The following is a 26,102-nucleotide window of genomic DNA, read 5'->3' as shown; positions in this document are numbered from 1 at the left end:
GCAAAGGGAAAAACCGAATGAGTGAGTGAGTGAGTGAGAGAGAGGAAGAAAAAAAACAACATTTTAAATAAATTAAGCACGTCGCAGTGGAAGCCTATTAAATTTTCAATGTGAACGTTTTGTGAGTCTTCATGTGTGTTTAGGCTTCGCACAAAAGGAATATTTAAAAACCAAAGCGTGCTAATTGGGACAGAGATTGTTACAGCGGCTTCTTATTCAAACAGGCTTTTAGCTCATTAAATGCTTCCATCCAGCCTTTTGTTCAAAGAAGAGACGTTTCAAGTCAATGGAAAAAAAAACGCTATTGCCATATTAAAAACATGCAAAATGACAGTTAAAAAAAAACATATTGGCGGGGGTCATAACCCGCCACATAGCCGTCCCTCGCCGCCATTCACGTATTTCACCTTCAGAACACCCCGACTCCGAAAAAACTCCCCTTAAAGAGAAATGATGCTATGACGCAACAAAACCAAAGCACCCCCGTCTGAGGGGTGGCCGTCTTTAACGACTTCAAGGGCCGAAAATTGTCCCTTATTACCCCGAAAATTGTCCCTTATTGCCTCGAAAAGTGTCCCGTATTACTCGGAAAAGTGTCCCATATTACCCCCAAAATTTTCCCTTATTACCCTGAAAAGTGTCTGTTATTTCCCTGAAAATTATCCCTTATTACCCCCAAAATTGTCCCTTATTGTCCTGAACATTGTCCCTTATTACCCCGAAAAGTGTCCCTCATTACCCCAAAAATTGTCCCTTATTACCCCCAAAATTATCCCTTATTACCCCAAAAATTGTCCCTTTAAATCCCCTGAAAAGTGTCCGTTATTACCCGGAAAATTGTCCCTTATTACCTCAAAAAGTGTCCCTTATTACCCCGAAAATTGTTCCTTATTACCCCGAAAAGTGCCCCTTATTATCCCAAAAATTGTCCCTTATTGCCCCGAAAATTGTCCCTTATTGTCCCGAAAAGTGTCCCTTATTGTCCCAAAAAGTGTCCCTTATTACCCCAAAAAGTGTCCCTTATTACCCCGAAAATTGTACCTTATTACCCCAAAAATTGTCCCTTATTACCCCAAAAATTGTCCCTTATTGTCCCGAAAATTGTCCCTTATTGTCCCGAAAAGTGTCCCTTATTACCCTGAAAAGTGTGCCTTATCACCCTGAAAAGTGTGCCTTATTACCCCCAAAATTGTCCCTTATTACCCCCAAAATTGTCCCTTATGACCCTATTTTTAATTTGCTTCCTTGTGTCTGATTTTTTTTCAGACGCTCTAAAATGTTCTGAAGCCCCCTAAATAATTTGATCTTTTTTATTGATTTTTTTGTATTTTTTATTGATTTTTTTCATCCCCTCTAAAATGTTCTGAAGCCCTCTAAATAATTTGATATTTTTTTATTTATTCATTTATTTTTTATTGATTTTTTTCATACCCCTTAAAATGTTCTGAAGCTTTCCTAAATAATTCTATATTTTTAACTGATATTTTTTTATGTATTTATTTATTTATTTTATTAAAAAAAAAAACTCTTCATAAAAAATTTTGGAAGTTTTTTGCGGGGTCTTTTGTGACCTCTTGGATGAGATGTTGCTGAGCTCTTGAGGAACAGAACTGGGAAGGTTCACCCCGTTCCATGTTTTCACCATTTGCGGATAATGGCTCTCACTGTGGTTTGCTGGAGTCCCAAAGCTTTAGAAATGACTTTATAACCTTTTCATCTCAATTAATCTCAGTTATGTTTCAACAGGGTGGGTATGTAGGGCCAAACTTTTGTTGTCTAAACAAAACGCTGAATCCTGATATGATTTGTGGTAAAACATTTAGCGTATGCATATGCCATCTTTTTAGGAGAAAGTCACTCCAAAGCTTTAATCACTCTTATGTTTGCCCGCTCAACTTTTTCCATCAAAATTCTAATGAGAACAATTTTATAGCGACAGTTCCAAACAATAAAACGTTCCGTCTGTCCGTCTCGGAGACAAAGCTGCCACAGTAAATATGCAATTAAGGAATCCGCTGCGTCTAAATGCATCTTCTGCCCCGAGCCTTTTTATACACACTCTGCAAGATGGAGCCATTGAACTAAAAGCAAGACCAGAAGAGGCGGGGACAACACGTGTCAATCAATGCATTAGTTGTCCGTTGTTATTTGCACCTAGCATGAGAAGCATGAACACACACACACAGACATACACACCCCGGTGTGACCTTTTGGAGCTTTGATCCCCGCGCCACTTATAGCGATGAATGTGATAAACCGTGGCCATTTTCAATGCCACTTGGATCGCTGGGAACTCGAACTTGGGCCTGCGAATTTCTACTGGATCCCCGCATATTGGCCATTCAGCATTGGGTCGTAGAATAAATAAATAACCTAGCTGGCCCCATTAGCTTTCTTTGTTGTCAGCGAACAACGGCGGTTGAAGAGAGACAGGGGAGGCTAATTGCAGCTTTTATCAAGCAGGGGGGGTTGGAGGGGGAGGTGCAAGGCAGTGTAGCGTACGCTGGTGGAAGAAATGTTAATAACGGTCGGTCTTGGTATGTGACTATACTGTACTTGACTGTGCCGTATCTTCCAGCACAAGGCCGACACACCATCTTCAAAATTATTGATTTTTTTTCAGTCCCCCTAAATAATTTGATATATTTTATTGATTTAAAAAATATTCATTTTTTTCAGCCCCCCTAAAAAAGGTTCTTAAGGCCCCCTAAATAATTTGATATATTTTATTGATTTAAAAAATATTCATTTTTTCAGCCCCCCTAAAATGTTCTTAAGGCCCCCCCTAAATAATTTACTATTTTTTATTGATTTAAAAAAATATTGATTTTTTTCAGCCCCCCTAAAAAAGGTTCTTAAGCCCCCCTAAATAATTTGATATTTTTTATTAATTTTTAAAAAATTTATTTTTTCAGTCCCCCTAAAATGTTCTTAAGCAACCCCTAAAAATGTTGATATTTTTTATAGATTTAAAAAAAAATGTTTTTTTCAGCCCCTCTAAAAAAGGTTCTTATGCCCCCCTAAATAATATAATATATTTTATTGATTTAAAAAATATTCATTTTTTTTCAGCCCCCCTAAAAAAGGTTCTTAAGGCCCCCTAAATAATTTGATATATTTTATTGATTTAAAAAATATTCATTTTTTCAGCCCCCCTAAAATTTTCTTAAGGCCCCCCATAAATAATTTACTATTTTTTATTGATTTAAAAAAAATATTGATTTTTTTCAGCCCCCCTAAAAAAGGTTCTTAAGCCCCCCTAAATAATTTGATATTTTTTATTAATTTAAAAAAATATTGATTTTTTTAGTCCCCCTAAAATGTTCTTAAGCAACCCCTAAAATTTTTGATATTTTTTTATAGATTAAAAAAAAATGTTTTTTTCAGCCCCTCTAAAAGGTTTTTAAGTCCCCCTAAATAATGTGATAATTTTATTGATTTAAAAAAATGATTTTTTCAGCCCCCCTAAAATGTTTTTAAGCCCCCCTAAATAATTTGATATTTTTTATTTTTTTAATTCATTTTTTAACAAAAAAAATCATGAAAAAATCTTCATAATTTTTTTTAAAATTCAAATTCCATACAATAGGGCAAAAGCAGGCTAATAGGCAAGCCAATAAGCAGGCTAATACTAGCCTACTAGTAGTAGTAATAATCAGAAGAATAATAACAATGATAGTAGGCCGAAAACAATTCTCAATATCTCTACTAAATCTTGGAGCCGATGGAGAACAGGTAACGCGGGTGACACCCGGGAACAAATATGGCCGCTCGCATCGCCCCTTTTTTTGAAGGCGAATGGATAAAAAGGATGCAAAGCTGCCGAAAGGCTACACACACACACGGCATTCCCTGATCCGTGATCTTCACTTATATTTAATCCACTTGATACATATTCATACTTTCCTTACACACCCTAGCCTATTAGCATTGATGTGTAACCTTGGAGCTCGCCATGTTCTGCCTGAGGGTAATAAGTCCTGCATGTTGGAATGCGTGCGTATGTGCGTGAAGTGATAGCCAAGGCGCCCCGCTGGCTCCCATCAAGACATCACGCCTACTGTACAAGATGTCCGACTCTCTTTTTTACCTGCTTGTCATCCAGGTTTGATCGTACGACCCCTCCGTTTGCGTCCGTTTGTCCCCACGACTTCCTGCCTCAATCAATCACGTGTCCCCCGCTAAGCAGCAGTGCCTCACTTAACCACAAAGCTCTGAGTGTCCTGGTGAACAAGGAGCATTGGGGGGGTACTGGGGGGCCCCCGATTAGCATTAGCAAAAAGAAGCCAACATGCCAAACAGTTAGCATCCTTGTTGGGAGAGTCATGGAGCCGACGGACAATCACCGCACAGAGTCAAAGAAAACATACTGGCGGGGGTCATAACCGCCACATCGCCGTCCCTCGCCGCCATTCACCTTCAAAACACCCCGACTCCAAAAAAACTCCCCCAGAAAGCACCAAAGCACCCCCGCCTGACGGGGTGGCCGTCTTTAACGACTTCAAGGGACCTATTATGCTCATTGTCGGGCCTTTGTACTGAGCTGTGGACCCTGCTCTAGAAAAGCTTTCTAGATCTTCCAGACTCTACGCCAAGGTAAAAGGTGAGCAGATGTCCTCAGGAAATTGGACATACAACGTCCGTCTTTGGTATTCTGACAACCCAAGTTGTTAGCATCAGCTTGAGGTGACCAACAGTGGCGTCATTAGGCCGATTATTAGGTCCCCTAAAATGTTCTTAAGACCCCCTAAATAATTTGATATTTTTTATTGATTTACAAAAAAAATATTGATTTTTTTTCAGACCCCCCTAAAATGTTCTTAAGTGCCCCTAAATAATTTGATATTTTTTATTGATTTACAAAAAAATTATTGAATTTTTTCAGTCCCCCTAAAATGTTCTTAAGTGCCCCTAAATAATTTGATATTTTTTATTGATTTAAAAAAATTATTGAATTTTTTCAGTCCCCCTAAAATGTTCTTAAGCCCCCCTAAATAATTTGATATTTTCATTGATTAAAAAAAAATATTGATTTTTTTCACCCCCCCCAAATGTTCTTAAGTCCCCCTAAATAATTTGATATTTTTTATTGATTTAAAAAAATATTGATTTTTTTTAGCCCCCCTAAACTGTTCTTAAGCCCCCTAAATAATTTGATATTATTTTATTGATTTAAAAAAAATTCAGCCCCCCTAAAATGTTCTTAAGCCCCCTAAATAATTTGATCTTTTTTATTGATTTAAAAAAATATTGATTTTTTCCAGCCCCCCTAAAATGTTCTTAAGACCCCCTAAATAATTTGATCTTTTTTATTGATTTAAAAAATATATAGATTTTTTCCAGTCTCCCTAAAATGTTCTTAAGACCCCCTAAATAATTTGATATTTTTTTATTGATTTAAAAAATCTTTATTTTCTTCAGTCCCCCTAAAATGTTCTTAAGCCCCCCTAAATAATTTGAGATTTTTTATTGATTTAAACAAATATTTATTTTTTTCAGCCCCCCCCAAATGTTCTTAAGTCCCGCTAAATAATTTGATATTTTTTATTGATTTAAAAAAATATTGATTTTTTTCAGTCCACCTAAAATGTTTTACACCCCCTAAATAATTTGATATTTTTATTGATTTTTTTTAATTTTTTTTCCCCAAAAAATCATGAAAAAATCTTCAAAAAAAAACTTAAAAAAAAAAATTCCATACAATAGGACATAAGCAGGCTAATAAGCAAGCCAATAAGTAGTTACTAGTAGTAGTAATAATCAGAACATTCCACATCATGTAATCCGGGCATGCGCAAAAACTCAAACACACCGACTCCCGCGTCCACGAGCCTCGTTAGCTCAGGGCGACTTAGCATGGACATCAATCCCACAGCCGTGTACCGTGACGGAGCACATGCATGCAGGTACATCATACGGAATGGTGCAAAGGCAGGAAAAGCATGTCGTCTCTCCCCACGCCTGGCAGAAGGAGCCCACTGAAGCCAGTATAAGTTGGTCGGTGGACGCAAACATGCATTCTAGTAAGAAATGTGTAATTATGCGTAATGGCAAGCCTGGAGCTTTCTTCCTTACCATCTTAAACCCATTCCACTCCATTTGGGAGACGCCGGCGGTTGATTTCTCTGTGTCTCTCTTACCCCCCCACACACACACGGCAGCTTCAGCAATGATTCCGAGAGATGCTCCTCAATCTCCTTCCCTGTCTCGCTGTGCAGCGACAGACCTTCTGCTTCTTAATATTCTGTCCTCGGCTTCCCTGAGTCTCAGCGGCGAGCGGGGAGCAGCTTAGCGGAAGGTGCGCACGGCGCAGGCAGCGCCTTCTTCCACAGATGCTGAGAGCGGAATGATGAGCTTGGATGCGAGTGCAGCCAGCATCCCCCCCATCACTCCCTCCCCACAAGTCCCCTTCTCAGAGCAGCGCCCGCCCCCTCCACCTCTTTACTCCAGTGTGTCATTGGCGTCTCGGCTTGCCCGTCAACCGTGGGGCCTCGCCTTACCCTCCTCCTCCCCATCCGCCACCCCTCCCTCGGTGTTAACACCTTTGCTCTCTGGCTGGCTCGGAGCCCTCTTCGGCACACGCCAGCCTCAGCCCGCTTTTGGCAGAGAAAAGGCTTTTTGAATCCCAGCAAAGCAATCAATCGCTGCTCAGCTCCGCGCCTGAGTGAGCCGGAGCAGAGCAACGTGGAGCCGAGCGCTAGGAGAGTGATTGCAGCCTCGGGCGCTATGGTAATAGGATGCCTGCACAGCACTGTGTATATAAATTAGCTATTACTGAGTGTCCTCTGTACATTTGCATTGGTGTGTGTATGCAGCCTTCACCCCCACCACCACACCCCCCCATCAACCCTCGCCGCCATCCACACACAACACATAATGTTCAACAATTACTATTGCCACTTATAGGAAAACATTGCTTATTGGCTTCACCGTACCGGGTAATACACTTGCATACAAACCTTACAAATACAATAACACTAATGCTAGCTTTGGAGGTATTATTCACCGTGCTGTACAACTGGACTGCTTAGGATAAGCAAAACCTGCCTTAATAATGCAAATAATGGCAGCAATCTAAGTTTTCATGTGGAAAAATCAAATCCAAAGGTGGCCAGAAATATTTCAATATTGAACAAAGCAAAATTTGTTCTCAATCAGAAATCACATTCTACCGTATCTTACTTATTGTGTGGAAATATGGGCTAATAACTATAAAAAGCAATCTTCACTCGCTAAATGTACTGCAAAAAAAGGCCAGTAAGGATAATTCATAATGGCGCCTACAGAGAACATACTAACTCCTTATTTGTAAAATTTCAAATACTTCAACTTGCTGATATAGTTCATCTTCAAACAGCTAAAATAATGCATAAGGCTAAAAATAAGCAATTAGCTAAAAATGTCATCCAATACTTCTCTACAAGAGAGGAAAAATATGATCTCAGGGAAGAAGTACATTTGAAACACTTCTATGCTAGGACTACGTTATGCTAGCCATAGCATTTCAGTATGTGGAATCAAACTATGGAATGGATTGAGTAAGGAAATCAAACAATGCACAACGATGAGCCAATTCAAGAAACAATACAAGCAGTTGATGTTTGCTAAATACAAGGATGAAGAGTCTTGAACCAGTCATGATGTGCTATATATATCACTATATTGACACTTACTATGGTACCCATTATGGCATTGGATGCTCATATCACCTCCGACTTCAGTACATGACAAAAATAATAATAATAAAAAAATAAAAATGTATTAAAAAAATAAAAATATTTTTTTTAATTTGAAATATTTTTTTTAATTTAAAATATTTTTTTAAATTTAAAATGAATAAATATTAATTCATTGTGAAAAATAATACAAAATTACTTAAACTATATTAGGAAAGCAGGAAGTGAACAAATGTAACAGTCACTGATTGTGAAAGTACCAGATGGAGGGGTAGGACTTTAATAAGCTTTGCTTCTTCCTACTCCTTTCGGACATGTGGAACTGTGAACTGATTATGGGATGCACTCAATGTAATCTGATGCATGTTCAAATGAAATTAAACCATTACCATTACCAAATGATGACATACCCTAATTGCCAAATAAATTAATATAATAACATAATGGGATTATGTACTGAACTGTACATTATAGTGACTTGACGTCACCGACAATAGTACACATATTGTTGGATTAAAATGGCCTCATTCTTCCTCATCCGTCATTCTTGTGTAATAGTCATATCTGACTGTATCAACATCGGAGCATCAACACCCATGACGAGATACACGCATCCAACCTAAAATCATCCCAGAGATGTTCAGGGACCTGATTGGCTTAGCAGGGTCCCATTGGTTGGCAGTAGGGGCGGCACCCCACCCCAGGCAGAGGAGCCGATGAATGCATCTTATCAGCAGTCATGTGCACGTTTAACCAGTCATGAAAAATGAAGCCCGTTGCTGGCCAGATAGACTCCAAGCATCTAATGAGATCCCATTCAGGACCTGCATTATAAATTATGCATCTGCAAGGATAATAATGCTCAGCTTTGATTGTCACGGCTACATATGTGCTTTTGAAAAAAAAAAAAAGATTCACTATAGAAGCAAACCTTGCTGGTTTATGTCTCAGACAGGCAAGAAGGGGGAGCTCTTGCTTCCTTTTCCAGACCCTACCTGCCTGGAAGCAGCAGTCCTATCATGCATACATGCTGCAGACACTCCACACACACACGACTAAGACCAGCTACCCTGGAAATGCAATATTCCGTATTCATGGAAACCAGAGTCTAACATGGCATGGCGCTCCTGTGATGGCCATCTTGGCACGAGCTTACCAGTGGACGTCATGGTGGCAGGTGGCGACTTGGCAGGGGGTCATGAATTACTTCAGGCCCAATTAGTTTGCCGCCTTAACGGGCTGCATAATAAGCCCAAACAGGAAGTCAAAGTTCTAACCATAATGCGAAATAAACAAAGACCAAGTTTGGTGTGGCATTTACAAAAGAGTTGTAAATGTTGTGTAATAACACGTTCATAATAATAATACGTACATCTGAGACTACACCCGAGCAGTGGAAATACGAGCCAACTGTAAAAAAAATAACCTCTGGTGGAAAAAAAATACACCGGCACCCGCTGTCTGGGGTTGTGTACAGATTCATGACATTTGATGCAATTCTTCTTCAGGAAAAGGACTGGTTCATTATGAATGGATCACTACATCTCCGCACATAGCTAAGACGTAGCTAAGGCTAAGACGTTACTAAGACATAGCTAAAACGTAGCTAAGACATAGCTAAGATGTAGCTAAGACGTAGTTAAGACTTAACTAAGACATAGCTATGACGTAACTTAGACATAGCTAAGACATATCTAAGACGTAACTAAGACGCCGCTAAAACGTAGCTAAGACGTAGTTAAGATGTAACTAAGATGTAGCTAAGACGTGGCTAAGACGTCGCTAAGACGTCGCTAAGACGTCGCTAAGACATAACTATGACATAACTATGACATAGCTAAGACGTAGCTAAGACATAGCCAAGACATAGCTAAGATGTAGCTAAGACGTAGTTAAGACTTAACTAAGACATAGCTATGACGTAACTAAGACATAGCTAAGAAATATCTAAGACGTATCTAAGACGTCGCTAAAACGTAGCTAAGACATTGTTAAGATGTAACTAAGATGTAGCTAAGATGTGGCTAAGATGTCACTAAGACATAACTATGATGTAGCTAAGACGTAACTATGACATAGCTAAGACGTAACTAAGACATAGCTAAGACGTAGCTAAGACATAGCCAAGACATAGCTAAGACATAGCTATGACGTAACTAAGACATAGCTAAGACGTACCTAAGACGTAACTAAAACATAGCTAAGACATAACTAAGACGTAACTAAAACATAGCTAAGACATAACTAAGACGTAACTAAGATGTAGCTAAGATGTAACTAAGACGTAACTAAGACGTAACTAAGACATAGCTAAGACGTAACTAAGACATAGCTAAGATGTAACTAAGATGTAGCTAAGATGTAGCTAAGACGTAGTTAAGACGTAGCTAAGACACCGCCGTTTAATTCAGTGGGTGCTGCTGTTTTGGGTAGCAAATGGGATGGGTACAACGGTTTTCATGATCAGGAAAAAAAATCAGATACCGATATCAACCGATATTGCATTTTTATGATGATATATTTATAGATTTTTTACAAAAGGAAGAAACTTGATTGATGGACCTACCAAGGAATTTGATATTGCAGCAAATACTAGAGTGGAGTATTTGGACTATTTGAGGAAATACAGTACTTCATCGAGAGAACAGTTTTAATCCTTTTTCTGTTATGATAATTCTTAGTCTTTTTTTTCTATATGTGCCCTGTGATTGGCTGGCCACCAGTCCAGGTTGGGATAGGCTCCAGCATACCCCAGCGACCCTCGTGAGGATAAGCGGCATAGAAAAAGGATGAAACGTACGTGAAAGCAACATCCCAAAAGGCATCTTTTCCCTTTTTCTTTGTACGCCAGCGGGTAAATAAATATGAATCCCAAATGGAGAGCGCTCATTTTCACATTTCTTAAAGGCCAACGTTTCCAGGTTGTTTCCTCCATCGGTAATACGATCCAAATAACCTTTTTCCTTCTAATTGAGAACGAGAACGTGAAAACAGTTGGTAGCTCGGCCATGTTATTTGCAAAATTGCGCTACAGGACGCTGGTTTTTACAGAGCCCTGAAAGTGGCTGCCGTTACTCAGTAAATTAGCTATAAACACAATCTGCTCTCCTCTCCGGTCTGGTGTTATATCAGGCATGTGTGTGTGTGTCATTACCCAAGATGAAAAAGATGAAACCTTGTTGCTGCCATGTCCTAGTTAAGGGTACACGCTGCGCATTACAATGCCGTGTATGGACAGATGGAGGGAGTGGCTGACGTCGTCCATCAAGGACATTTCGACTGCTTTTTACTGCCATTGTGGCGTCCTTCTGTGAGTAAGTACGAAACCCAGTATTCTTCATTCTGACACTCAGTCCACAACAAAGCAAACATAATTTTCTATAAAGATATATATCTTTTTATCCGCATTGATGTCTTGGTATTTTTCCAATGATGTTAATATTTATCCATTATAAAATTGTAACTGTGGTGTTAAAACCAAATAAAATAAACCATTAAATCCTCATGTGCATTTGGCATATGGGAAGGAGTAAGGCTTGTTAAAAAAAAACAAACACATAATTTAATAGTGACTAAACCGAGCTGAATCTAGATCTGATTATAAAATATAACATTTTATTATCATTTTTTTTATTTCTTTTTATTATTCTTTTTTATTTTTTATTTCTTTTTATTTATTTTCTAATTTTATTATTTAATTTTATATTTATTTAATATTATGTAATTTTTTATTATTTTTATAAAAAATATCTCTCTAGTAGCATTGAGTTGAAATAATGAAGAAAAAATGAAGATAAAAAGTCCTAATATTATGAAAACAAACAAAACAAAATAAAATTGTAATTTGGGAAAAATAGGCAAAAGGTTAAATTCAAAATATTAAGATTATTAAAATTTTGTAAGATTTTGTAAGATTTTGTAAGATTTTGTAAAATTTTGTAAGATTTTGTAAGATTTTGTAAGATTTTTGTAAAATGTTACAAAAATTTGTAAAACACATTGTAAAATGTTGTAAAAAAAATTGTAAGATTTTGTAATTTTTTTTAAGATTTTGTAAAAGTTTTTTTATTACACAAGAAAAAAACTGATCTAATTTTATGAAAATAAAGTCAAAATATTAAGAGGAAAAAGTCAAAAATTTTGTAAAATTTTAGAAAATAAAAAAAAAGTTGTTGCAAGATTTTTAAAAAATTACACAAGAAAAAAACTGATCAAATTTTATGAAAATAAAGTCAAAATATTAAGAGGAAAAAGTCACAATTTTACACAAATCAACTTGTAGAAAAAAATGTAATTTTAGTAGCATTGAGTTGAAATAATGAAGAAAAAAGTCCTAATATTATGAAAACAAACAAAACAAAGTAAAATTGTAATTTGGGAAAAAATAAGGAAAATGTTAAATTCTAAGAATAACGTCAAAATATTATATTTTAGGATTCGGAAGGGGAGGCGCGATCCGTGCATTGGATGGATTTCCGTGCTTTAATTTTCTTCCCGGCTATTCCTCGCATCCACAAAAACACACACACACACACAAAGCACTTCGGAGCACAAAGTGGCCGCCAGTCCCCCCACCATGAGCGGCGGCGAGGAGCTCGGGCTTTAAGTGCTCGACCTCACGAGTGTGCTTGAGCTGCTGCTTCTAGCATGCTAATTTACGGAGAGAGAACCGGTTAATTGTCCTGAACCTCGCGTGCCCTTCACTCTTTACCCGAAACCCCTCCTTCGTCACACACCTTAATGGATTAGCCGCACACCGTGTTGTGTGTCTCGGGCTCGCTCTTCACCCCGTTTGTTCTCCTCCACGAACTGACAAGGGTTCCTATTTGCTGGTGTTGAATATCCCGTGTGAACAAAGATTCAATGTGCTGCGAGCGTAGCATTGTGTGCGGAGACACAATATCCACGCAGCCCATGTGTAGTTTCGCGATAACGCCGGTGAAAGCGCAGACAAATAATAGCATGTGTCGTATATCATATTTGAATATGCGGCGTGCGCGGCGATAATTGCAGCCGCTTTTGCTTTTGGGTCTTGTTAACTGTCAGACGCGGGGATTTCAACACCTGCCTTGTCTTTCTCTCCGCATAATAAGACTTCTATTTAAAGGAGGAGACGTGACGACGCCGGCTGAGGCGCCGTACCTCAAAAGCCAAAGAGAGAAAACACCTTGATTATTAGCCAGCAAAGGAAAACGGATGCTTCAATTCCCTCAAATGCGAGAAAGCCAAAAAAAAAGACAAACAATTCAAATATTCCCATTAAGCATCTCTGTAATATCCCACAACTATAAGTATAAAAGTGGCTGGTTTGACCAGGATACATTGGATAGCCTCTCCGTATGGAATTGCCCTTGACGGACACATTCAGCTGCTCTTTAGAAGTCGGATGGAGAGCAGGGAGGACATTCCCAACTGCAATGACGCTGAGATCATTCATCACCTTTAAAACTCCGCAAAATGTCGTTTGGGACATTTATATTGCAGTGCTAGTGGTAATATTACCAGGACATGTCCTGTATTACCAGGACATGTCCTGTATTACCAGGACATGTCCTGTATTACCAGGACATGTCCTGTATTACCAGGACATGTCCTGTCTTGGCCGTCCTGGTAATGAATAACCAATGATGAACCAATGACTATGGTACGTACGTTTTGAGTAGTTGCTGAGGAACAAATGGATAACTAATGAGTAGAGTATTTACTGAGGAACTAAGCTTTACTGAGGAACTAGTTTCTCAGTAACCACTCTAAATGTCACATACATTTAGAGTGGTTACTGAGAAACTAAGGCACTGTACATATATTTAGAGTAGCTACTGAGGAACTAATGGATAACACATGATTAGAGTAGTTACTGAGGAACTAAAGTACTGTATATACATTTAGAGTAGTGACTGAGGAACTAATGGGTAAAAAATGAGTAGAGTAGTTACTGAGGAACTAATGGATAACACATGAGTAGAGTAGTTACTGGGGAACTAAAGTACTGTATATACATTTAGAGTAGTGACTGAGGAACTAATGGGTAAAAATGAGTAGAGTAGTTACTGAGGAACTAATGGATAACATATGAGTAGAGTAGTTGCTGGGGAACTAAGGTACTGTACATGCATTTAGAGTAGTTACTGAGGAACTAATTGATAACTAACGAGAAGAGTAGTTACTGGGGAACTAAGGTACTGTACATACATTTAGAGTAGTTACTAAGGAACTAATGGATAACACGTGAGTAGAGTAATTACTGAGGAACTAAAGTACTGTACATACATTTAGAGTAGTTACTGAGGAACTAATGGGTAAAAAATGAGTAGAGTAGTTACTGAGAAACTAAAGTACTGTACATACATTTAGAGTAGTTACTTGGGAACTAATGGGTACAAAATGAGTAGAGAAGTTACTGAGGAATTAAAGTACTGTACATACATTTAGAGTAGTTACTGAGGAACTAATGGGTAAAAAATGAGTACAGTATTTACTGAGAAACTAAAGTACTGTACATACATTTAGAGTAGTTACTTAGGAACTAATGGATAACACGTGAGTAGAGTAATTACTGAGGAACTAAAGTACTGTACATACATTTAGAGTAGTTACTGAGGAACTAATGGGTAAAAAATGAGTAGAGTAGTTACTGAGAAACTAAAGTACTGTACGTACATTTAGAGTAGTTACTGAGGAACTAATGAATATCTAATGTGTAGTGCTTAAGATTTGGTAGCTTTGTTCCTCTAACTACTGTGTTTTTGTGTACCTTATTAAGTATTACCTCATCAGGACAATCTCATTACCTGGTTATTGGTCACCCAAATCTGGTGACCCGATATGAGCAGTAGCATGTTAATAACTAGTAGCATGTTAATAACTGATGCTATATAGCCTGTATTGATTTTATTGTATTGGATGTATAGCAGGAAAACATGTTTTCTTTGGAAAACACCAGTGGTGTTAAATTCCGGATGTAAGGATTTAGTGATATTTATTGATGTATATTACAGGTATCATCTTACTAGTCAGTACGGAATTCTACTTATATGTGCTGCTATGTTTATCCGTATTGCTCTCTCATCCCCACAAGTTATTTCACGGCGAGGCGTGTTGGCGGGATGCAGATGAATACTTCAGCGTGTGAATGGTGTGAAATCAAAGCAGCACCACCAAGACGGCATAACATTTCCCAATTAGGAGAAAGCAAGTGGACATCACTACGAGTACTTGGACACTACAAGTGTACACTACAAGTACTTGTACACTATGAGTGTACAAGGGTGCTGAAAGTCCATGAAAACCAGACTTTGGATGCTTGTTGGCCAACATTGGGCTGACCAACAGAAGGACAACAACATATCACAGTGTCGACCTCCGCCATTACGGACGCCATTCCGACCAGATCCAGTGTGACACCATTTGCAGTGGAAATGCAATCTAACCAGACTACCAGACCAAAGTCAAGCAAACCAATTCCGAACCATCGTCAATTGACAAGACTTCATATCAGCCAGCGTCAAATGATGAACTATGCTAGGTTATTTTTTTTGCAACATTTTTGAATTCAAAAATTCAAAAATCCAACCAGCAGAGTTCCCTAATACCAGCCAATATAATGACCCAATGAAAACCAGGACATTTGAATCCCTTCCTGACAGAAAAACCTAGGACAGGATGTGAAAACCAGACATGTCCTGGGAAAACAGGACGTTTGGTCACCCAGTATACTATACTTACAGACGAGCACAGAGTCTGACGCTCCTTTTAAATGTATTACCAACCTTAACACGCTAACAGCAGTGCTTAATTACATCATAGCGCTCCACAACGCAAACACAACACTTCCTCATTGTCAACCAATCACAGCCGAGGTAGATTCCCAAAGAGCTTATGAGTATTTCTGCCAGTTTTGCTGTGATAATTCTGACAATATGTGTTGGATTTTAATCCGTATCATTATATTTATATTATCCATGTATTTAAATTACTATACTGCAATTCAATTTTTCTAATGAGTAGAGTAGTTACTGAGGAACTAAGGTACTGTACATATATTTAGAGTAGTTACTGAGGAACTACGGCACTGTACATACATTCAGAGTAGTTACTGAGGAACTAAAGGATAACTAATGAGTAGAGTAGTTACTGGGGAACTAAGGTACTGTACATGCATTTAGAGTAGTTACTGAGGAACTAATGAGTAGAGTAGTTACTGAGGAACTAAGGTACTGTACATTACTGAGGAACTAAGGTACTGTACATACATTTAGAGTAGTTACTGAGGAAATAAGGTAATGTACATTACTGAGGAACTAAGGTACTGTACATACATTTAGAGTAGTTACTGAGGAACTAATGGGTAACTTATGAGTAGAGTAGTTACTGCGGAACTAAGGTACTGTACATACATTTAGAGTAGTTACTGAAGAACTAATGGGTAACTAAAGAGTAGAGTAGTTACTGAGGAACTAAGGTACTGTACATACATTTAGAGTAGTTACTGAGGAACTAAATGATAACTAATGAGTAGAGTAGTTACTGAGGAACTAATGAATATCTAATGTGTAGTGCTTAAGATTTGGTAGCTTTGCCAGCCAATCACAGGGCACATATAGACAAACAGCCATTCACACTCACATTCATACCTATGGACAATTTGGAGTGGCTAATTAACCTAGCATGTTTTTGGAATGTGGGAGGAAACCGGAGTACCCGGAGAAAACCCGGGGAGAATATGCAAACCCCACACAGACATGGAATTGAACTCGGGTCTCCTAGCTGTGAGGCCTGCGTGCTAACCGATAATATTTTACGATACCAAAAATTCTTAACAGGGCTGAAAAAAAAATCACCTGATTCCAGTTTTTACTATCCTCTACCATCCAATGTGTTTCAATAGTACTGGATTCAACCCCCCCGGTGGGCTGATTTCAAGAGAACACAGCAGTCTTACACGTTTGATAGTCGAGCAGTGCGGCGCTGCTTACTAAGACTCTTCTTGATTCGCCCTTGGAGGATTGATTTAGTTGCGCTTTACAAGTTCTGGCATCAGAAGCATATCGCCGCGCTCCTCCGCTGATGGCCTCTTTGCTGGCAGATGTCCACCCTCTGCCGGTAACAATCAACAAACGAGAATTGCAGCCCGTGTGTCAGCGGGTTCGAGTCCGAGCCGAGTAGATCCGAGAAATCAGTCGGCCATTATTAGCGTGATGTGGCAGACAACAGTCTGTTAACCTTTAACATGAACATTAATCAAACGTAATAATTTTTTCTGGGTACATGATACAATACAGCAGGGGTCTCAAACACGCGGCCGGCGGGCCAAATGTGGCCCGCAGGACACTAGTTTGAGGCCCCCGCCTTGATATGAAAGTTTAATGTGTGTTAATAGTTATCCTCCCTATCTGTGTGGAAGTGGTATGTTTTTGGCTTTTTAAGTTTAATAGAAATAACTTGGAGGCTACCGTTTAGGTCTCTAGCTCTCTAGTTTGCGAGTTAGCATGTGTCTCAAGACCCTGCAGTTGCGCAATATGTTGTAAATAAAAAGCGTATAAATGTGAATATAGTCGTGTTTTGTCATGTCTACAGGGCTCTAATAATGCTTTGTTCATTTTAATCTGAAAAAAATAATTTGTCTACCCACCAACTATATGTGGTTTCTTAAGTTTTTATTATTTGCTGTTTTATTATTATTATTATTATTTATTTATTTCTGATTTTCTTTATTCTTGATTTGTTTATTTATTTTTCATCTTATTTTGTGTAGAAAAATAAAAAGTAAGATATTTGAGAACAGTGGAATGTTTTATCAGAGCTTTTCTTGTAGAAAATTGGAACCAAAGCGAAGCTTTTTAATTTTTTGGTTTTTAATAAATGCATTTTTTTTTGTAAAACCTTATACGGCCCAGTCTCACCCAGACCCGAGCTCCAGTTGCCCCCAAGTAAATTGAGTTTGAGACCCCTGCCATACAGCATCCATATCAAACTTACTACACTAACATTAAACTTTCATATCAAGGCGGGGGCCTCAAACTAGTGTCCTGCGGGCCACATTTGGCCCACGGGCCGCGTGTTTGAGACCCCTGTCATAAATCAATGGCGCACACGGCGGGGATACCGATTGGAGGTAATTTCACGGTCCGAAGCACAACGCACCTGCAACGCTGTTGTATGTTAAATCAAATCGTCTCCCGTCTGAGTCTTCAAAGGGAAGAAAAGGCCACGCCGCTCTGCTCTGCTCTGCCGCACCGGCACCGCATTTCAAGCCACGGCGCAGCAAATGATGTTAAATTATCTCGGTATCACAGTCAACATCACAGTGAGTCATCAAAGCACTAAATCGGTGCAGTTGAGGAAATTAAAGGCACACAAAAGTGCAAAGACCAGACAAATTAAAGCCACGGAAGTGGCTGGGAGGCAACGAGCACATGGAACATACGACATAACACACAAACCGTTATGACGAAGTCACTTATACGACGCCGAATTACTCCAAAAATCACCTGATGTGCTGAGCGTCTTCAGAGCTATCAGCAGTCATTTAGATACGCCATCTTGATGGAAAACTCGAGGGGATGAAAAGATGTCGAGACGCCGACTGAAAATGGAACATTAATTACCGAGCGAAACGGAGATACAGCTTGCCGCCTCAGCTGCAGGGTCCTCGCTGTTGACTGTGAGCAAACACGGCCAACATTTTGCCTTTGGATCATAGAAATAGCAGAGCCGACTGTGGCCGATGAGTGAATGAATCGAGTAACTCAAGTAGCTAGCGGTCTCGGAGGAGGAAGCGGCTTAACCCGGCCTGTGTCACGACGCGTGACGGAAAGTCTTAAGATGGAAAGTAGAGTCAGTTGTTCATGCTGATCCTGGAAAGATGCAACGCTACATTTGTCACAGACTCGTCTTCTCGCCGATTGTTGAAGTGACACGGATGCTTTGAACGCCCCAAAAATGCCCAAACTACGCTTCGCTATGTTTAACTAAACTACGTTATGTTTGCGTGGGAAGTTTATTTATTTTTTATTATTTATTCATTCATTTTCTACCGCTTTTCCTCACGAGGGTCGCGGTGGTGCTAGAACCTATCCCAGCTGTCTTCGGGCAAGAGGTGGGGTACACCCTGGACTGGTGGCCAGCCAATCACAGGGCACATATAGACAAACAACCATTCACACTCACATTCATACCTATGGACAATTTGGAGTGGCTAATTAACCTAGCATGTTTTTGGAATGTGGGAGGAAAACCGGGGAGAAACTCCACACAGAGATGGCCGAGGGTGGAATTGAACCCGCGTCTCCTAGCTGTAAGGTCTGCACGCTAACCACACGACCGACATGCACCCAGAAGAGCATTGGATGGATATTTGCCCATTGTAAAATTCATTAATTCATTCATTTTCTACCGCTTTTCCTCATAAGAGTCGCGTGGGTGCTGGAGCCTATCCCAGCTGTCTTCGGGCGAGAGGCGGGGTACACCCTGGACTGGTGACCCAGCCAATCACAGGGCACATATAGACAAACAACCATTCACACTCACATTCATACCTATGGACAATTTGGAGTGGCTAATTAACCTAGCATGTTTTTGGAATGTGGGAAGAAAACAGGGGAGAAACTCCACACAGAGATGGCCAAGGGTGGAATTGAACCCGCGTCTCCTAGCTGTAAGGTCTGCGCGCTAACCACACGACCGACATGCACCCAGAAGAGCATTGGATGGATGGATATTTTGCTGTTACTATGCCCATTGTAAAATTCATTCATTCATTCACTTTCTACCGCTTTTCCTCACAAGAGTCGCGTGGGTGCTGGAGCCTATCCGAGCTGTCTTCAGGCAAGAGGCGGGGTACACCCTGGACTGGTGACCCAGCCAATTACAGGGCACATATAGACAAACAACCATTCACACTAACATTCATACCTATGGACAATTTGGAGTGGCTAATTAACCTAGCATGTTTTTGGAATGTGGGAGGAAACCAGGGTACCTGGAGAAAACCACGGAGAAACATACAAACTCCACACAGAGATTGAACCTGGGCCTCCTAGCTGCGCGCTAACTACACAAGCGCCGTGCAGCCAGAAGAACTTTGGATGGATCGATATTTTGCTATTACTATGCCCATTGTAAAATTATGAATGTTTAACTCCACAGTTCTACAATTAATCAAACTTACCGAAGATTTTTCAGATCAAAACACAATCGCTGAATAAGACTCTAAAATGTGATATTCGTGGATGAATGGGCGTCCACTTAATTGGTCCAATTCCCTACTTCCTGATTGTAGTTATTTTAGCTACAAATTAGCCGCGTCATTGTTTAACCCAGCAGTGTTCAAGGCGTGTAAAAGACGCTAGCGGATTATAGTTCAGAGTGAGACCTCTGCCTGCCACTGACAAATATTTGGGTGCAATGGCAATGAATTTACCCGAAGCACCGCGACAAAACATATTTTGGACCGCCATTATTTCCATTTTTTTGCGGACCACAGAAACAAATGGTTGACCGAATCTGGCCCTCGGGCTTTGATTTGGACACCTGTGCTGTACTATAATATAAATGAGTCGGGCACATAAAATTGGTCACTTTACTCCGAATGTCAGATGCTTTAATTCTACAATTAATCAAACTTACCAAAGATTTTTCAGATCAAAACACAAATCGCTGAATAAGACTCTAAATTCTGATATTCGTGGATGAATAGGCGTCCACTTAATTGGTCCAATTCCCTACTTCCTGATTGTAGTTATTTTAGCTACAAATTAGCCGCGTCATTGTTTAACCCAGCAGTGTTCAAGGCGTGTAAAAGACGCTAGCGGATTATAGTTCAGAGTTTACAGTACTAGCCATATATAGAATATTTAGAATCTAATATCAGACCTCAGGAATCCAGTCCAAAAAGCCTAAAGTGTTTGGTCAATAAAGTGTTTTGTCGGTAATAATATCTCCTATGGGATCCTATGGGATCCTATTGGATCCTATTGGATCCTATTGGATCCTATGGGTTTAGTTCTGGCATCAAGGTTTTTTATACAGTTTTTTACTATCTTTATTTTATGAAAGAGATTATGGAGGGTCTTAGAGGCTGTAACCAAACATAAATGAAAGGTTTGTCGAGGTGCCCAGAGAGGCTTAGCTCGCCATTGGCTGTTGATTCTAGCATGTGTATTGGCACTCGGAGGGTATTCTCTCCAGGATTCTGGTGGATTATTGTCCATTTGGACGGCAGAGCGTTCTCAGCTCGGGGTGACATTCAACTTCATTCAACTTCAGCCGCCCGGCAGCTCCTGGGCCCCGCTGACTTGCTGTCATCCGTACACAATGTACGCTTTGTGCCGTTATTTCTATAGGATACAATATGGATCCGGACACCCGCACTGCGACAATAGTATATGGGAAGAAGCGCAGCAAGGTGCGCCGGCTGAGTCGATGCTGAAGCGAGATTTGGAGCCGTGGAGTGGACGGCAGCCCGCGTTGTGTTTGATCCCGGTCGGGGTAGATCCACGCTCACCGGGCGACCGCTGGGGTCCATCTGGTGGGGGATTTAATCAACCCCCGCCAACGTGTACACATATGCACACACACAGAGCTCCAATGTGAGATTGATCTTTTTTTTTTTGCAATGTACATTATTTACAACAGGGGTCTCAAACTTGGGGGGCCACTGGAGCTGAGCTGGGTGAGACTGGGTTGCATCAGGTTTTCCCAAAAAAACAAAAAAACGCATTTATTAAAAACAGATGTAGACAAATTATTTTTTTCAGATTAAAATTAACAAAGCATTATTAGAGCCCTGTAGACATGACAAAACACGACTATAGTCACATTTATACTTTTTTTTATTTACAACATATTGCGCAACTTGAGACACATGCTAACTCGCAAACTCGAGAGCTAGCGACCTAAACGGTAGCCTCCAAGTTATTTCCTTTAAACTTAAAAAGCCAAAAACTTACCACTTCCACACGGATAGGGAGGATGACTATTAACAGTTATTAAACATGAACATTAATCAAACGTAATAATTTTTTCTGGGTACATGATACCATACAGCATCCATATCAAACTTGCGTGGGCCGCACTAACAAACAAAATCAAGGCGGGGGCCTAAACTAGCATCCTGCGGGCCACATTTGGCCCACGAGCCGTGTGTTTGAGACCCCTGATTTACAATATTATTTTCGCTATTCCTACCGTCGTTCCAGCCGACAACCTTGAGTGGCAAAGAAAGTCATCACCTGCGAACAAGCGTTGATGTTTATTACCACTCCAAACACCTTGCACGACCACATGACTCCATTAAAGGCTGCGCTATATATGGCTTTTGATAAGGGGTAACCTTTTATAAATGACACACATCCACATCTGCGTGGCCCGCAGCACCCCGAAACAAAACATGGAGAGGCTTTGCAAAAAAAAAAAAAAATGCTTTTGAAATGTCACTTCATGCTTAACCGCCCTTTCTCATGCTTGGAGAAAATCAAGTGGGCAACGGAGACGAGGAAAAAAAGCAGAGAAAAGAAATCCACCGGGTTTCCGTTAAATGCCTACATGCTTGGAGACATGCTTCAGCTATCACGTGTGAAGTGGTACTCGCTATAAAATACGTACAGCGGCTCCCTGAATAGTCACAATTCATTTACTTGAAAATGAAATAATAAATAATAAACAATAACAAGTATAAATATGCGATACTACGTATAAAATGTACAGCACACACGTACATTATTACTTAGTGACGTCTGCTTGGCTACGGAAGCCCAGATTCATTCATTCATTCATTCATTCATTCATTTTCTACCGCTTATCCTCAAGAGGGTCGCAGGGGTGCTGGAGCCTATCCCAGCTGTCACACCCACATTCATACCTATGGATAATTTGGAGTCGCTAATTAACCTAGCATGTTTTTGGAATGTTTCAGGAAACCGGAGTACCCGGAGAAAACCCACGCATCCACGGGGAAAATATTCCATTGGTGGAATTGAACTCAGGTCACCTAGCTGTGAGGCCTGCGTGCTAACCACTCACAACCGTGCAGTCTCATATTAATATTATTCATTCATTTTCTACCGCTTATCCTCATGAGGGTCGCGGGGGTGCTGGAGCCTATCCCAGCTGTCTTTGGGAAGAGGCGGGGTACACCCTGGACTGGTGGCCAGCCAATCACAGGGCACATATAGACAAACAACCATTCACACTCACATTCATACCTATGGACAATTTGGAGTCGCTAATTAACCTAGCATGTTTTTGGAATGGGGGAGGAAACCGGAGTACCTGGAGAAAACCCACGCATGCACGGGGAATACATGCAATTGGTGGAATTGAACTCGGGTCACATAGCTGTGAGGCCTGCGTGCTAAACACTCACAACCTTGCAGTCTCATAGTTATATTATTCATTCATTCATTCATTTTCTACCGCTTTTCCTCACAAGGGTCGTGGGGGGTGCTGGAGCCTATGACAGGCATCCACCCGATTGGTCCAATTTGCTACTTCCTGACTGTAGTTATTTTAGCTACAAATTAGCCGTGTCATTGTTTAAAACACGCTAGCAGATTATAGTTCAGATCCACCCGAAGCATCAGACAAAACATATTTTGGACCGGCATTATTTCCAGGCTTTCGGTGGCCGACCGAATCTGGCCCCCGGGCTTTGACTTGGACACCTGTGCTGTACTATAATATAAATAAGTCGGGCACATAAAATTGGTCACTTAACTCCGAATGTCAGATGCTTTAATTTTACAATTGATCAAACTTACCGAAGATTTTTCAGATCAAAACACAAATCGCTGAATAAGACTCTAAAATGTGATATTCGTGGATGGATCGGCGTCCACCTGATTGGTCCAATTCGCTACTTCCTGACTGTAGTTATTTAAGCTACAAATTAGCCGTGTCATTGTTTAAAAGACGCTAGCAGATTATAGTTCAGAGTGAGACCTCTGCCTCGCATTGACAAACATTTGGGTGGAATGGCAGTGAATCTTGGACCGGCGTTATTTCCAGGCTTTCGCGGACCACAGAAACTAGTGGCCGACCGAATCTGGCCCTTGGGCTTTGACTTGGACACCTGTGCTGTACTATAATATAAATGAGTCGTGCACATAAAATCGATTAAGGTTCGTTTACCCAAGCTGGTGACTCGATGTCTAACTGGTTTCCAGTTCCCAGAGCCCCACTGGAGTCTAAACAACAGGAACTTATGATTTAGCCAATGAGTGTGTAGGTGGCGTTTTATTTAGTCTTACTCCACTGCACTTCTGTTTATACCGTACATGCACGGCGGATACTGCTGCGGAGTCATCGCCTGATCGGTTACCATGGATATACGTACGTATACTGTACCATCCATACTAAGCGGAGCCAAGAGGGCGCTTGATATCATCCAACGGTTGCATCGTTTACTCAAGGTTGACAGCAGATGCTTTGCCTCGTCCTGGCCAATTAGCAAATCAATAAGACAAAAAAAGCCGATGGGCCATCTACCTATCAATTCTGAGGAGCGCTAAATGATGCTGTTCATCAACATGCCACATTCCTCCACAAACGCCATTCCTCAGCAGGTATTGGCCCGCATTCGTCAGCTCAGCGTCAGCATCAGTGTACCCGTTTCCTCACACGCCTGTGATATTTTACCTAAAAAGAAAAATGTAAACACCCCCCACCGTACAATATAGTAATGGTAATGGTTTAATTTCATTTGAACATGCATCAGATTACAATTGAGTGCATCCCATAATCAGTTCCCAGTGCCACATGTCCAAAAGGAGTAGGAAGAAGCAAAGCTTATTAAATCCTACCCCTCCATCTGGTACTTTTACAATCAGTAACTGTTACATTTGTTCACTTCCTGCTTTCCTAATATAATTTTTAATATAGGTTTGTTTGTTTTTTGTCACCTACTGAAGTACGAGGTGATATGACCATACAATGACATAATGGGTACCATAGATACCATATCACCTCGTACTTCGGTACGTGACAAAAAAATAAATTAATAAAATAGAAAATTATTCATGAATGAATGAAGGAGTGAATGAATATTTTTTTATTTTACTTATTTAATAAATTAATAAAATAGAATAAAAAATAAATTAATAAAATGAAATTCATGAATGAATGAATATGTTTTTATTTTATTAATTTATTTAAATTTATTTCGTTTTTGTTTCATTTCATTTCATGAATGAATGAATATTTTTTTATTTTATTAATTTATTTTTTTTATTTTAATTGTATTTGATTTTTTTGTCCCGTAGTGAAGTACGAGGTGATATGACCATACAATGACATAATGGGTACCATAGGTACCATATCATTTCGTATTTTGGTACGTGACAAAAAAAATAAATTAATAAAATAAATTAATAAAATAGAAAATTATTCGTTCATGAATGTATGAATGAATATTTTTTTTATTTCATTATTTTATTTATTTTATTTTTGTTTCATTTCATGAATGAATGAATAATTTTATTAATTTATTTTATTAATTTATTTTTTTGTCAAGTACCGAAGTAGGAGGTGATATGAGCATCCAATGCCATAATGTGTACCATAGTAAGTGTCAATATAGTGATATATATAGCACATCATGACTGGTTCAAGACTCAAATGTAGTTCTTCCCTGAGATCATATTTCTCCTCTCTTGTAGAGTATTGGATGACCCTGCATAACTGGTGTTGCAAAGAACCAAATCTTTCAGGAGGGGGAGAGTGGATGTTTCTAAAGGCAGAATATTTGCTTTTTTTTCTTCCAAATTGGAGGCCGAGATGACAGCTATCAGGGTAGATTATCAGGCCAACCGGTGAAGTCGGGATTTGTGATGGCTAATGCGTCTTTTGTCCGCCTTCATAAGGCTGACATGTATCGTACGTCCGTTTTGATGTCACTGTCAGTTTACATCACAATTAACCCGCTAAATCTGCGCCGTTATTGCGCCGCTCCGGCCAACGAGCACGGACATATTAAGCCTAACCCTTATTTGCAACTCACGCAAAACACGATAGCTGGGAAGATGATTGGGATTGGAAGGGTATTGTACCTCAGAGTTGTTCTTGGAATGAGCAGCCTTGAGGAGTTAAGGAGGTTGGGATAAATCCTCCATGGAATTCCCAAACAATGAAACACAGTCGAGCAATTATGTGTGCATTTAAGCTTGATTTATATTTGGGAGGCGACTTTTTTTTTTTTCTGAAACTATACATTTTATTTCTATTACAGCAATGATGAGCAGCAAGGTAATATCTATCAACTATTGCATATTTCTTCATTTCATATGTAACATATATATAATGTAATATTCTGCAATGATGTGCTATATATATCACTATATTGACAGTTACTATGGTACCCATTACGTCATTAGATGGTCATTTCACCTCCTACTTTGGTACGGGACAAAAAAATTAAAAATAAAATAAATA

At 39.6% G+C, this 26,102-nt stretch overlaps 1 protein-coding gene across 6 annotated transcripts in view; it reads right to left on the bottom strand.

Moving 5' to 3' along the window:
• Positions 1-26,102, bottom strand: part of elavl4 (ELAV like neuron-specific RNA binding protein 4) — a 124,117-nt gene that overhangs the window by 92,841 nt on the left and 5,174 nt on the right. The window contains exon 1 of one of the 6 annotated variants that reach the window (XM_058074397.1): positions 6,076-6,357. The exons of the other annotated variants lie outside the window; for them this stretch is intronic. Coding sequence (XP_057930380.1) covers positions 6,076-6,099 — 24 coding nt within the window. The 5' untranslated portion in view covers positions 6,100-6,357. Of the gene's footprint in view, positions 1-6,075; positions 6,358-26,102 lie in introns of those variants that run through there. 6 annotated transcript variants of the gene reach the window in all.

This window comes from Doryrhamphus excisus, chromosome 5 (genome assembly GCF_030265055.1).
Source record: "Doryrhamphus excisus isolate RoL2022-K1 chromosome 5, RoL_Dexc_1.0, whole genome shotgun sequence".
In the NCBI taxonomy this organism is placed as follows: Eukaryota; Metazoa; Chordata; class Actinopteri; order Syngnathiformes; family Syngnathidae; genus Doryrhamphus; species Doryrhamphus excisus.
Note: the sequence above shows the minus strand (reverse complement) of the source record. Positions and strands in the feature narration are given on the sequence as shown.